The sequence below is a fragment of the Larus michahellis genome, chromosome 18, assembly GCF_964199755.1.
Source record: "Larus michahellis chromosome 18, bLarMic1.1, whole genome shotgun sequence".
In the NCBI taxonomy this organism is placed as follows: Eukaryota; Metazoa; Chordata; class Aves; order Charadriiformes; family Laridae; genus Larus; species Larus michahellis.
In genome coordinates, this window is record NC_133913.1 from 4,108,822 (window position 1) to 4,123,785 (window position 14,964).

General features: G+C 46.7%; 1 protein-coding gene across 11 annotated transcripts in view; it reads right to left on the minus strand.

Annotated features, from left to right (window-relative positions):
• The window catches only part of TANC2 (tetratricopeptide repeat, ankyrin repeat and coiled-coil containing 2), a 256,859-nt gene that overhangs the window by 156,829 nt on the left and 85,066 nt on the right, over positions 1 to 14,964 (minus strand). For 6 of the 11 annotated variants that reach the window (XM_074562505.1, XM_074562504.1, XM_074562503.1 and 3 more), the window contains exons 4-5: positions 6,477 to 6,548; positions 988 to 1,167 (exon numbers count right to left, since the gene is read on the minus strand). In XM_074562505.1, coding sequence (XP_074418606.1) covers positions 988 to 1,167; positions 6,477 to 6,548 — 252 coding nt within the window. Of the gene's footprint in view, positions 1 to 987; positions 1,168 to 6,476; positions 6,549 to 12,869; positions 12,951 to 14,964 lie in introns of those variants that run through there. The other 5 variants (XM_074562507.1, XM_074562508.1, XM_074562511.1 and 2 more) reach the window with 4 other exon arrangements.

Consider the following 14,964-nt stretch of genomic DNA (forward strand, 5'->3'; position numbering starts at 1 on the left):
GTCACATCAACCCTCCTGAATAACCCTTCACATTTTAAGGCAGAGCTTCAGCCACGCTTTTAAGAGTTCTCAGTGATGGGAAACTCACGTTAAAGACAGCAGAGTAAGGCACTGAAACTTTTCTTTTAAACTATTTTTACGTCCTTTTAATTCTTTATCTGCTTGATTCTCCTGCACCTTTGGAGCTCAGACCACCACGAGCCCCTGCAAAGCGACCAGGAATCTCTCCCTCCCGCCCTTTGCCATTTCTCCCTTCACCAGGGGGCAGGGAAAACAAAAGGTACAAAGTGTATCAGAGCTCCCTTTTGTAAGCACAGATCAGATTATACCCGGTAGAACTTCTTTTTGGAGGTTTCTCTGTACAAATGCAGTCCACTGGCTGGTGGGTTTTAAAGGTGGGCAGGGAGGGAGGTCAGACTTTAGGCAAGAAGCACGTTTCTCAAACTGGTACCAGCAGAAACACGATGTCAGGCTTTTACACGGACGTTAGAGTCCAAGTGCTTTTGAAAATCCAACTACTTTAAAATCTCTAGGTGTTCAAACCACAATCCCAGCAGATCAGATAAACAAAACAGTTTAAAAATATGCATGAACTATGAAAAACGGAAAAAAAAATCACTTCTCTATGTAAGTTTATCATTTTTTCTGATGTATTCTCTCAGCATTCAAAATTTTAGCATAAAGGTCTTTCAAATTACTGCAACACTTCCACTGTGCATGAACCACAATACAAAGTGGAACTGAAACACGCTCTGCTAGAAATTTCTCAGAAAACTAGAGAATGTTTGTAAAACAGAGAGATCCTTTTCAGAATAGAAAGATTTCTCTGTCAGCGTGAAATCCAATCCGTTCCTGGGTTGGACTAAAGTAGCTGCTATAATAAACCAACGCTGACTTGTACACAGAAGCTTGCTCAAAGCCTTGTCTTACAGATTTTTGCACCACCGGACCTTAAAAGCCCCACTGAACTTTATTTAAAGTCCTTACCAGTTAACTTCTTCACAGGTTGGAGCCGAACACTGATAGACTGATGTGTGAGTAAGGGGGAGGATGGAAGGGAGCGGGACATGCCCTCCATAATCCGAATGTGCTGCATACCTTCGGTCACTGGGAGTGGCGGAATAGCGTAGTCTGGTTCAAAAGCACAGTCGTTCTCTGTGGAGGTGCCTGGTGGGAAGACAAAAATAAAAAGGAAGTGGTCAGAGTACAAGGGAGTCTCCTGGTTTTATCACTCCCAAAGCCGGCTGCTTTCTCCTCTGCAGCTTGCACGGGCTTGACGCCCCCCCTGAAGAAATGACGCCCCCCCTGAAGATGAAGAAGCATCTCAGCACACCTCTTTAGGTTACAAACAGCACCACCATGGTGAATTTATTTTTTTAATTTGGCTTTCAGAGTCCTAGAGTCACCAGTTTTAAACATAATTCAGACAAAGCAATAATCCTTTTACTGATAAGTTGTTTGTGCATTTAGATTGTGTATTTCTAAAAAAAACTTCCAGCTGAATTCAATTTCAACATGAGGACCCAAAAAAAACCCCAAAACAGAAGCACAAAAGCCCCGAAAGCAGCCACCTCCCGCGCTCTCCTACCAGACACACAGGAGCACCCACAAAGCCTGGATGGGGGTCCCATCACTATGGATCCATCCACTTGGAAGACACGAAATAACACAACAAGCGGAGACAGAACAGTAAAGGCACATATCGCTAATTGCTGCAATAAGTGTCAGTGAGAAACGAAGGGCGGGTGCTCCGGAGCAGCAGGAGTTGGGAGCAGTGAGGTTCCTCCCGTTGGCTGCAGAATATGGAGACCTCTGGTCAGGAGCACTTGGTTCTCCACGGCCAGTCGCTAAGATTAACAACCCAACACAGACAACTCATCGTTCATCTGCAAAACCAACTTAAAACTGCTAATGTTAATATTTCATTACAGATAATGTAAGAAGATCACACTCGTGCCACTCCTTTAACAAATGGATTTCAGCTTTTAGTGCCTACTAATGTTTTTCCTCCATAAAGACATTTATTACTTGATTTCCATCAGATAGCTTTATGTTTCTCAATGGCTGGCGAGAATACGTTTAAAAGAAAAAAAATGTAACTCCTGGACAGAAGAAGAGTAGTCAGAAAAAAGTGGGGAGAAAACAAAAGGGTAAATATGCCTCAAACACGTGGTACTCCAGAGGAGACGATGGACTATTCCAGATAGCCAAAGGACAATGTGAACGACCCAACATACTGTTTATGATCGGAGGAAAAACCCATATTGAAATAACTGTCAAAAATCTTGGACGTGCTCCTGGAGTGTACTAAGAGGCACTATCATTTGTGGCTAAAATCCATCCGTTACTGACGCCAGCTTTCGGGAACATCTCTCAGCATTTTTGTATCATTCTCTCCAAGAAACCAAACCAAACACTAACACACTTTACACATACACTATTTTTGACAGTTCCAAATAGGAATTTCTGCTCTCTTGCTTACTTGCCACATCCACAGCAGTTTACTGAACATATATTCAAAGCCTAATCCTTACAGAGGTGATTCTCTATAACTCCCGTACACTCTAGTAAGTACGCTACAGTTGGTATGTTTTATTCATCAGAGACTGTCATTATTGCCACAAACCATCCGCCAGACACTGATCTTTTTCTATTCATTTCATGCTGCCTTAATTAAGCGTGCATACGAATGCGCTAACGGAGTGCATCCCTTCAAGGGGGAACAGATAATTTTATTTCTTTTTTTTTAATCAAAAGATGCTGTTGCTGACAATGTCATGCCTTTATATGCCTATATATGTATGTAGATATTTGTTAAAATTTAAAACGCGGTTACCAGCATTTCTAGGTGAGCAGAGCGAAGCTCAGCCTCGCTTCTCAACCTGAGCCCGTCCCAGTGAAGGCAGCCGTGTGTCACTGTGGCCCACCTGCCATCAGCACTGCTTCGATCCCGACTCAGAGTCGGCACTTATGGGCGCCTCCGAAGCTTTCCTCGCTCCTCATCAGTCACACACACCAGAGGTACTTTGGTGTGCTAAAAGTGCGTTCCTCTCATGTCATTTTGGTGTCCCCAAAAGAGGTGTCTGCAGCCAAGCAAGCTGTCTAGAAGCAGTTCTAGAAGGCAGGGAGTTTGGGAGAAGACTCATCTAATGACACGTTTTAGGGTTCTGCTTCAGGAAGAGAAGAATCCTAGCCTGGACACTCCACCGGATCCACCTGTGACCTCCCCATGGACTACAAAGGGCGCTGAGGTTGACAGGCAGCCCCCCTGCACCCACCCACCTTCGGCCAGCTCAGCACCACCCTGGGGTCCCCGTTGGACACGTCTGAGAGACACACAACGACCACAGCTTCTGCAGCAGGAACCCCGCCGTGTCTCTGATCTCCTTCCATCGCACGCCATGCAGCACATGGGGCAGACAGGACAGACGAGGTACGGTGGAGACACACACGTCCTCTCAAGAGCAACCCAAGTCTCGTGCACACACAACGCACGGGACAGTGCTACTGCCCAGCAGAGGTCAAAATCTCAAGTCTGAAGATCTTGTTTCTAAGTTTTTCCTGCTAGTCATCCACAAGATGCGGTGGCTCTCTTAGTGCAGTTGGCCGTAATTTTTCCAGGAGGGCGCGATTTGACAGCCTGCTGCTAATACAGCAAGAAAAAAATTGACTTCTTCCAGCTGTGCGTTGCCAATTGTAATTATTGGCTCCATATATAGCTTACTTGACATAAGCTGATCGAGGACCTTGCTTTTCCCAGGGTTATTGCGCGCTGAGCACCTCTGCTGACTCTGCAAACCATCACCTGCCGGCGCCGGGAAAGGCAAACCGCCATCAGTGCCAAAGTCGGCACCAGCATCGACACAAACAAGCCTCGGTGGTTTTTTTCAAATACAGTTGGCACCAGACACACAAAGAACGATTTGCCATCATTGATTTTGATTCTTAAAAGCAAAGTTTAAATCTGCTCAGGCTAGATTCTGGGCTTTGAGGGAACTATATACACGAGGCAGCTCCTGCAAAGACTGTGCCTTTCACTGGTTCTTACGGTGTAAGTTCCCGGTATCTGTGACCAATCTTTACATAAAACCGAGGGCAACTGGGGGCAGTATCTTGTACAGAAATAAAAGTAATGATATCTTCACAAAGTTTTCAGGAGTATTTTCCCCTCTTAAAATTCAAATGCTTTACAACAAAACCAGTGAACTCACAAAATACCCACAACGTACCAGCCTCATTCCACAAATGTCAAAATTGCTCTCTCATCCTTGCCAGAGTAAACGAACACACAAACACGGTCACTGAAACAGTCTTAAATTTGTTTCAGTAAGAAAGAATATTTGATTTATCAAACCCTCGAATTAGGGATCACTCCTGGCTGAACTGGAACTCTGGCAGTTTGTCTATACAATATATTTAAATAAAACGTTACTACGAAGCGCATATTTGAACTAATAAACTATTTCCTTAAGTATTCCAAGATAACTAAGCTTTATAAACAGCTGTGATAGCTGGGCATCACACACGGCAATGGGGAAATTTAAACGCAGATAAGACGACCGCCTCATTTCAGTTGGCCGGTTTATCTAAGCATAATAAAAACCCTTAACCCGTCATTACGAAAACTACGTGTTAACGTCTGCAGACAGATAGCAACTTACGGACACAGAAGAGGGCAAAGCTAAAGATAATACTTTTATGGAGCAGAGAGACTTCCACGCTGTAGAAAGCCTGCATCTACAGCCACATCCACTGATCCAAACAGAAATACTTCGCGCAGAAGGTCGTTTCTCCAAGAAGCTGGAAGTATTTTTTCACCCGTTTCCCCCTCTACTCCCTCTCATGCTGAAACTTCTTGCCAGCTCCCGCCATTCCTAGAGCCATCCTCACGGAGGCAAACAGATACAGGTTGGTCATTCTTTGGCAAGTCGGTATTTGTGGAAAAAAAAAAAAAAAAAAAGCCCCATGTCCTCTGCCCAAAACTGGTACTTTTCCCCAGCAGCCGAGATGCTGAGTAAAGAGGCTGAACCTGAGAGAACCCAGTGAACCCAGTGTCTGCAATGGGGGTACAGACCCCACCAGCAGCATCTGCTAAGGACAAACCACGGGCCAAGAGCCAGACATACGGACGGACACCACAGGGACCGAGGGCAGGGAACGCGGGCAAGGCTCGGCTTCCAGGAGGAACATGTCGGTAACTCCATCTGAGCTAACGGTGGCTGGAAAAGAGCAACCATTCATTCCGTCTGCTCGATGCACAGAAATCCAACGCTATTTGTACGCAAGCCATCATGGGGCAAGCGCAGTTATAAATTCCCTTGCCCCTTCCTTATTTTATTTAACTCTTCTATTTTAACATCAGAAAATTTAAAATAATACATTTTACAATAATAATAAGATTCTGTGTTAACAGAGCGGTTTCAGCTGTCGATGTTTCACAGGGCTTTAGGGTTTTAACTCGAAATTCCGATCGCCCTAATTCTGATCGCAGGCTTCAATCACTTGCAGTAATTTCGCCCGGGCAACACTGGAACGCTGCCAGAAAAAGAACAATGCTCTGGAGAAAATGTCTCCGTAATAAGTCATTAGGACACCATGACAACAACAGACTTGAACCTAAATGAAAGGAAAATTATTGCTGCAATCCAAAAGAGAAAATAAGTCAACGCATGTAGCACCTACTAGAGCCACACCTCCAAAAAATGCTGCTTAGTCTCAAGAGCCGTGTGAAAAAAATATCAGCATTTTCACAGCCCTCACAAATGAGCAAATGCTTAAAACTTCAAGTAAGCGACTTCAAAGGAGACCTAAGCCAGCACAGATCTAAGAGCTCCGCTGTCAGTGACAGAAATCCCCGTCACACGGCTCTAGTGGTGGCTTTACCCACCAAGCCTATTGTGAACAATGGATACTCAACAAAATGAGCCTGTAGAATCATTATTTAAATAATATAAAAACTGTTTTTACTCCTCTCTTCCTAGAACCTTTTGCCCTGTTCCTGTAGGATGAAACAAAGCAAAAGGCGCCGCAGGTGGCTGTTCGGCCCCCGGGGCAGGAACGTGCCGGTCCCATCTCTGTCACATCAGAGGGGTTTGGGGCGAAGGACGACCTGGTTATTGAGAACCAGCCAGGTTCTCTCCCCTCTGCGGTCAGCGGGGAAGGCAAACAGTTGCCGTATACCAGCGGCCCGCTGGTTTGTACTGGTTTGTGCTGGAGACTTCTCACACCACCAGCTCCATCTGCTGAACGGGGATGCCGCACTCCACAGTCCGCGCCCATGAGTTAGCCTAAGCTCCTTCAAACTATACAAAGACAGTCTGTTTTGTGAATATTAGTAAATTTGTAGCTGTGTGGGTAATAATGATGGTTACAAAACTCCGTCAGATGACACAGTCTTATGAAAAGCACAAAACGTATATACAAAAGGCGAACAAACGAGAAATGAGTCACTGAGGCAGAACAACACTCAGGTTTACCTTGCCCAGATCGGCTCTGACGGGAGTCTACACTTGCCTGTCTTCGGTCTGGCGGCTCCTCGTTCCCTCCATCTGCATGAGAACCAAAACAGCAGAAGTAGAACATCATAGTGGACAGGTCAGGCAGACGCAACTTTTCCTTGAGTCCCATCACCTATCTCGTGGAGCAGCGGAACAAAAGGTCCCTCCTGCAGCCTGAAACGGGGGCAAACCGCTGGCTGCCTCCTCTGCTGAGCCTTCCAGTTTCTCCCCAGCTCACTGCCCATGAAATCTGGGAGGTCCGCAGGATATAAAGTAGGCTTTTAATTTCTCCTACTGACCCCACAGATACTTGAATGAAATAGTAACCAAATTCCATTAGTCCCTTCACTTCGCACCGTTATATCAGGATATCAAAAATATTAAGATGAAAAAGGTCCAGGCTAAACAAAAAAAAAAAAACAACACACAAAAAAAAAAAAGAATGCTCTTTGAAATTGTTCCCCTTTAAAATTATTTGTCAGCTAAAAAACGGGAAGGCTGGGAAGAACAAAACCGCTCTCATTATATCCTCTTGAAACTGTTTAGGAAAGCAGCTATAGTTAACAAATAACAGCTCCATCTGGGTAAGTGTGGAGTAGGACATTGTGTACAATATTATACAATTAATTACATGCTGGTCTTCATTGATCAACTGACCAGATTAGAAACAATAGATGCGCGCATCGATACAATGCTCGAGCACACAGGGTTCGTGCAAGCTGGGAGCACAAAGAACTCTACCTACGCGGCTTGTGAAAAAGCACAAACGGGCATTTCAAAGGCAGGATGTATTTCAGGGGTTATTACACCTTACGGCAGGGGGAGGGGAGGCTTTTATCATCTTTAAAAAATAGTTTTGAAATAATTGAATTCTTGAATAGCTGTTTAAAAACTCCATAGCTGATTTTAGCACTTAAACTCTTTGATTATACTAAAAGCCGCTGCACTCTGCTGAAGTTATTTCTTGGGCGGGCCTATTATGCCATAAAATAATTCAACTTTATCGACCCATATTACCCGCGAGTTGCATCTGTTACTCTGGCTTGAAAGGCAAGTTGTGTATCGGAGCACAACAGCAGAACTGATAAACTGACCGAAAATTTAAGTCTCCCGACACCCCCAAAAAAGCCTGACCACAGCCCAGGCTATGGAGAGGATTTTTGTTTCCTCTTCCCTTGGCAAAACGCTTCCAGCCCCCAGTTTCCCTGAAGGGACGTTCAGGCACCTTGAATGGGGCCAGCAATATAGTTTTCTGTCACCTTTGCATTTTTCCCTGCTCATACAAGAGCTGCACATAAAGGTCAGCATCCCAAAGCCAGCAAAAGCAAGCTAAAAACCCCATATTTCACAGAATCCCAGAATCCCAGCCTGGCCAGGGCTGGAAGGGCCCTCTGGAGATCATCCCCTCCAACCCCCGGCCAGAGCAGGGTCACCCAGAGCAGGTGGCACAGGAACGCGGCCAGGCGGGGTTGGAATGTCTCCAGAGACGGAGACTCCCCCACCTCTCTGGGCAGCCTGTGCCAGGGCTCTGCCACCCTCACAGCAAAGAAGTTCCTCCTCCTGTTGAGATGGAACTTCCCAGGGGCAAGTTTGTGCCCGTTACCCCTTGTCCTGTCCCCGGGCACCACTGAGAAGAGCCTGGTCCCATCCTCCTGACACCCCCCTTTCAGTATTTATCAGCGTTGATAAGATCCCCCCTCAGCCGTCTTTTTTCCAGACTGAAGAGACCCAAATCCCTCAGCCTTTCTCCATCAGAGAGGTGTTCCAGTCCCCTCAGCATCTCGGTGGCCCTTTGCTGTCCCCTCTCCAGCACTTCCCTGTCCTTCTGGAACCTGGGAGCCCAGCACTGGCCCCAGTGCTCCAGCCGTGGCCTCCCAAGGGCAGAGCAGAGGGGGAGGACGAACCCCCCTCCACCTGCTGGCCACGCTCTTCTTGATGCCCCCCAGGATGCCACTGGCCTTCTTGGCCACCAGGGCAAGCAGCTGATATTCGATATCAGCTGCTCATGCCCGAGAAGCCATCGCAACGGCCAGGTGTCGAGGAGGCCACCGACCACGACATTTTCCCTCCTCATTTTCTGTGCTGGTTGCAGGAAGGATGTGGCATTGCAAACACAACTGAAATTTTGACTTATTGGAGGAGCCTTCATTAGCCCGGAGATGCCCTCTTGGGGTTAGTTACACCGAGTCTTCCTACAGTTCGGCTGGCGTGGAAGAGCATTAATCTAATGGAGGATTAATAGATCGTTATCTCTGTATTTTTCCTTGCAATACACACTGCTGGTTTTGAACGCTGCTTTGCATACAGATAGCATCATCATTGCTAAAGGGCACTCCGCTACAAGCCCACACCGACAACCTCCAAGTTATGAAGAAAACAAAAAAACCTTTGAGTTCCAAACATAAATACACAATAAGCGATAATTACAAGGACTGAAAGTTTCAAAAGGCTAGGGTTACAAAAGGAAAGTCACAGATTAAAATCAGGAGTAAAACCCTGTATTTATCAAAAGCCACATAATCGTCATCAAAAGACAAGCTCAATATACGTTTTTTTGCATAGTTGTGAGCGATGCCAGGTCGGCCCAGCCCAGTAAATCCACAGGCGGGTCCTGGCAAACCTTCCCCCAGTACAGAGCTGGCGAGAGGCTGGACTGGACTGGGTTTGGTGGGGGAGATGCGGGAGGACGCGACCTCACGGGGGGTCACACATGCAAAGGGCCGGTGACCTGGAGAGATGGACCAACGGCCCCATCCTGCCGCGAGGGTAACCCAGGAGGTGCCCAGGGACGGGAAGAGGCGGCACAGTCGGGTTACATTTTTAAAAAAAGCTCTGAAATAAAACTTCCAAATCTTGCAAAAATGCAATTTTTGGTTTTAAAGCTATGGTAAAACAACGGCACGTTTGGTGACATGAAACTGGTTTGTAAGTTTTTCTTGAATTCATAGAGTAACTCTTTGCACAGTGCTCTGCAATGAGATTTAGACAACAGCTTAGCTCTCATTTCCGTTAAATACTTCTGAACACCAAAGGCAGCTAATATTTCATTATGTTAATAATACACTTTCACTACCATACACAGATGTTCCAAATTAACTTTAAAATGGCCTTATTCATCTCAAAGAGCTACATAGTACTCTAGTACATGCCTGACAGAGATGGAAGAGTTTCGAAAGTTAGGAGAAAAAAAAAAAAAAAACAAACTAATAAAGGACTTTAAGGACTAAATTGGGCTTAAAACCTAATAGCAGAGTAAGGGCTGCCCGACCTCTCCAGTGCCGCTGGGTGGGATGAATTCTGGAGACGAAGGAACAGACCAAGTAGGAACCCGTGCTCACTCCATTATTATTTTTTTTTGCTTTCACATAACTGGGCTCTTTTAAATAAAACCTGGGTTGCCCTCGCGCCCCCAGCGTGGGTTTGCTTTAGTTCGGCCCCAGCCCCGTCTCCTGCGGGGCTCCGAAGGTCCTCCCTGCTCACCCACCTGCTTGTTTCAGCCCAACTCGAGCCAGCACCTCTCCCCCACCCCCCGCATTCAGAAAATGAGTGAAAGATAAAACCTCATTCTCTGGGCACCTCCTTCTCTCTCTCTCAGCAGCAGGAACTGCCACCACCGCTGTGGGACCGGAGCCCCAGAACAGGAGAGAGCGGCTCCTGCTTTTAGGACAGGAGGTGCCCCAGGGAAACCAGAGCACCAAAGCATCGACCCGCATTTCACCGCAGCTGGTCTGCAGCTCCTCCAAAAACTTGGGTCTCCCATTTACAGGAGCAACACGGGATTTCCGTGACACCACTGTTGGCAGGGAGGAAACGCAAGCTGCTGTTCGGAAGACAGAAAGCTTTTACCCAACAGCTTTAGCGGGAACCTAAATCCTACTTGGATTTCTCTACAATGGAATAAATCTAAAGAGACAAGCATGTTCTTTATTTTAAAAGAAAAAAAAAAACCAAACTGTTAGCTTTTAGCCCCAAATGAGTATGTTTGGGTCTCTTGGAAGTCAGCTTCCCTACTGAAGCGGAACAGGTATTTTCTAAGTGCAGTAAATTTATAAAAGGCACGATGGGAGCTTAAGGAGATACAACAGCAACCCACCAGCGGCACAACTGCTGGAGTACTTCATGCCTAGGTAGGAATTAAGCTGTTTAGGATGACTTGGAAGGGCAGGATCTCTCCCGCACAGTTGTTTGGATGTCACAAACCCATCCCTCCTGCGCCAAGAGCACACGTTTGGCGGACGCTGGGCAGAGCCAGGGCCCTGCTCCCCCCGGGATGCCAACGGTGACAACTCCTTCCAAAGCCACTGGGTTTGAGATCGGGACCTGCTGCACAGGAGCCAGGCTCTGGTATGGAGCTCTCGGGTCACTTGTAAGTTACACAATACAGTAATGGGGAGAGAAATATCACGGTAAATGATTTTCCCAACTCAACTGAGGCAGGTGGGGAAGGAAGCAAGCAATCTGCTGACTCAGCATCTATTACGCCTTTGGTCGGCGTGAGATTGTGCTCCCCCATTGCTGCTGCAGCGAAGGCTGTAGCTTGGGTGAAACCCAGCAGAACCCAACGCAAAGCTGTTCAGTGGCTTTTAACGAAGAGTATTTTGGGAACAAATGGGAACAGTGTAAAGGTTGCCCAGAGAAGCTGTGGCTGCCCCATCCCTGGAGGGGTTCAAGGCCAGGTTGGACGGGGCTTGGAGCAACCTGGGCTGGTGGGAGGTGTCCCTGCCCAGGGCAGGGGGTGGCCCTGGGTGGGCTTTGAGGTCCCTTCCAACTCGAACCATTCTATGCTAAAGCTGTGCAGAAGCACGAGTCCCTGCAGACCCCATGTGTATCAACCAACCCCCAGGTTTGCTGTATGAAGGTAACATGGGCCGGCGAGCGAGGGGCTGGTCCAGGAAGCCCTTCATCCTCTGCCCCACGGCCCACCAACCCCTCCATCCACCCCACACATTCCAATACAGGCAGCAGAAAACACGGAGCCTCCCGCAGGCAGCTCCAGGGCTGAGCGGGCACCTTCTCCCTCACAGCCCGGAATTGTGAAATGATGAATACTTGCAATAAAAATATTTAAAAAAAAATACAAACAAACCAATGCCAGGTAGTGGGGAAGGCTGGTACCTGCAGAATTACAGATGTGTGGTGAACAGGCAGAGCACTGCAGGAAGATAAGGAACTGCCTGCAGTTAAGAGTTGAACGACTGAAGTGTTTAATTTTTTTCCTCTCTTTGCTACAAATCAAAATTTTGAGCACACACCATTCCCCGCAGTGGAGGAGCAAGGTTACTAGGGAACAATACCATACATAATTAAAGAGTTATCTTAATATACATGTAAAAAAGGGGCAAATTACTGTTGCTAAGGGAACATTAATTCCCACGTTTTTTAAACTTCCAAGTGCTCGAGTTTACAGTCTTGAAAGCGTTCACCCCCGTGTGCTTATCAGGACTCCGTCATTCCAACAGTACTGTAAGTTATTGTATTTAGGCATGACTTCAGGTGCTAGCATTTCCTTTCGCAATACCTATTATTTATAGGCATGACCTCCTCTTTGGACAACAGTCTGCACACAGTATCACTCATGCAAGCGCAATCAACTCAGTTGCTGTAACGATTGTCAACACGGTGCAACACCAGAGTTATTGACAAAGCCTCAGATGCAACATCCAAAAGAGGTCACCGAAAGCAAATGGGTTGTGAAATCATTGCTAGAAAACAGCTATCTGTGTTAATTTAAAATAAAGATCAGAACAGACCGAGATAAACCTGGTTAAGGACCTTCTACAGAAGTTGCCACCAGAAACAGAAAATAGTTATTTTTTGCAAACGCCAAAAGGGAAGTGAATGACACAGTAACGTACTGGCTCAGGGATCCGTATTCTCTTGTATCTAGCAATGAGAGGGAGGAAAACTTTGGTGATTGTTTTCTTTTTAAATATCTCAGTGTTAAGAAAGTCCATTAAGATCTACGCATTATTTTAATTTCGGAAAGATGCTGTCTCATCAGCAGCTAACATCCCCCAAACAGGGGTCAGAAATCCAAAGAGAGCCGTCCGAGCGGGCGACTGGGTGGCAAGCATAGAGCAAACAGTCATAGCTGTTAATTCTTTCTCTCAGTTACACAGGGATTAACTAATCTCAGCACAATCATGTTTAGCAGCAGCTTCAGGAAAGCAGTCTCTCCTGCTATAAATGGGGCTGAGAACCGCCCGCTTCCCGTCCCCCCTCGCCCGCTTGTCTGCTCCCTCTTTATTCTACCAGTTCTCCGTTGAAAACCAATGACACACCAAATCCTCTCCACCACACCGAACAACCGTATTCCTTGAATGGACCGCTCCCGAAGGAAAAAGAAAATCCCGAGGGTTTCGGCAATCCTACCGAATGAATCCGCTGCGGAAAGCCCTGTGCGGCGGCGAGAGCGAGCCCGGTCTGCAAGGAGCCGCGAGACGCAGCCGCAGCCCCACCATCCGCCGGCAGCAAATCTCAGCCCCTCGCTGCCAGGTGCTCGCGGTAACGGCAAAGACAACACGTTTTTCAATAACAATCAAGAACCAGCAGCCCGATATTCCCGTTCCCCAATTTAACTAAAGCAGGGTCTAAAACACACAACGTGACTCAACGCCTTCCCAGTTCTTTTATCTGACAAAGCAATTTTTAACGCGGAAAAAACACGAGGGTGGGTCAGCCTGCTTTACGCATGCTGGGAAGTCTGCTGCAAGGGCTGACTGCATCAGCTGTGCCGCGGCTCTGACAGCGCGCTCCGCTACAACGCCTTGTCAATCAGTATTTTTAAACCTGCACCGTTATCGAAATCCTATTTGGAAAAGAGAGAAGACTCACACAAAGGCAGCGCAGCGGTTAGGAACCGATGTGATCCCAGCCCAGCCCGGCATCCCCGCACACGGCAGCGTGGCTCCCGACTGCCATCCTGCTCCCGAAACACAAGACACACGGGGCGGGGGGGGGGAAATATAAAATAAATAAAAATCAGAGTGCCGCAGGGGGTGAGAGCACGCCGGATCCACGTGTGCGGCGAGGGAGCTCGGGATGGGCGGAGGACGGAGCAGAGCTCTCAGCGGTCCCCAGGGACCGGCCAGGCTGAGCAATGGCATGTGCCAGCGGCCACCCCGGGGGGAGCGGAGCCCAGGAAGGGGCAAACAGGAGCCCCACGGAGCAAGAAGGGAGAGCAGACACAGTCTGGGACTTAAAAGAGTCATTTTAATCAAAAACTCTCCCTGATTATTTAGTTTGCGAGGGGGGTCTTCTGCTGCAGAAAACAAATACAAAAATTATTATTGTGCTAAAATTAGTATTATTATAAAAATTAGTATTATTCTGATAAAAAAATCGTTAAGAGCTGTATTCATTTACTAACAGAATAAAGCACCCACCTCACCAAAACAACTCCCCCGTGGGAGTGCCGGGGTGTGGGGGGTGGAAGATTCATACTGATGGCACTACAGGACAGACCTGGGTTATTAATCACCGTATCATTAAAAAAGAGCTCACCAACCGCTTTCCTACATGTCAAATCCCGTATGCACAACTTTGATAACTCACACAAGTCATAAAAGACTTACAACACATACTATTTCTGCGCAGAATTATTTTTCTGCAATGGATGTTAAAGACAACATTATATAAACTACTGCAAACCCCCAGACTTTTACACCCCCCCAATGAACAGATCTTCATTCAGTGGCCGAGAGAACACACCAAAAGCAGGTATTTTGCAGAGGTAAGCTGAGCAGTGAAATTTAAAAGTGTCAGAAAACTAAAAGCCCACCTCAATCACACCACTGCCCCAATTAAAAATAAATAAATAAAAAACCACACACACACAAACCCAAAACATTAAAAGCTTTTCAGCTTTGTACCGTTTATAACGCAAAGCAACGGGAGATGGAAGTCCCAGAAATGTCTTCATAAATATAATATTCCATTTGGTAATTGTTAATCCATGGGTCATCAAAAGACTTTCTTCCTTTTTTACAAACAAAACGCTAGTACTTATGGAAACGCCAGGCTGTGTTTTGAAATACTTTAGCTAAAGCGGAAAATGAACGCAGGTTTCATACAGATAAGGCGGTTTCCCTCGTTACACGTTAAATATAGTCCCACCGGCCATACGAGCAGTAAAGCAAACGAGGAGTCAGTACTGCCATAAGGTACGAGTCCGTGGTTTGAAAATAACCCTGAATATCATAAATGTTCAACATTATGAACAAATCGTTTCTGGAGCGGTGGCTGTAACGGGGCACGATGGGGCGCAGAACCCAGCACGGCTGTTAACACACCTGCCGACCAGGCCGGGAGCAGGCACACTGGCTGGGTTACTCCATTAAAGCTCATGAAATTACATTACAGATTTTATCCATAACTATAAAAAGATGTGCACGCTTTATACTCTGTGCACTTTAAAATGACACTAATAAGTACATTATCTAAATTTATAAACAAAGGCCAGCCACCC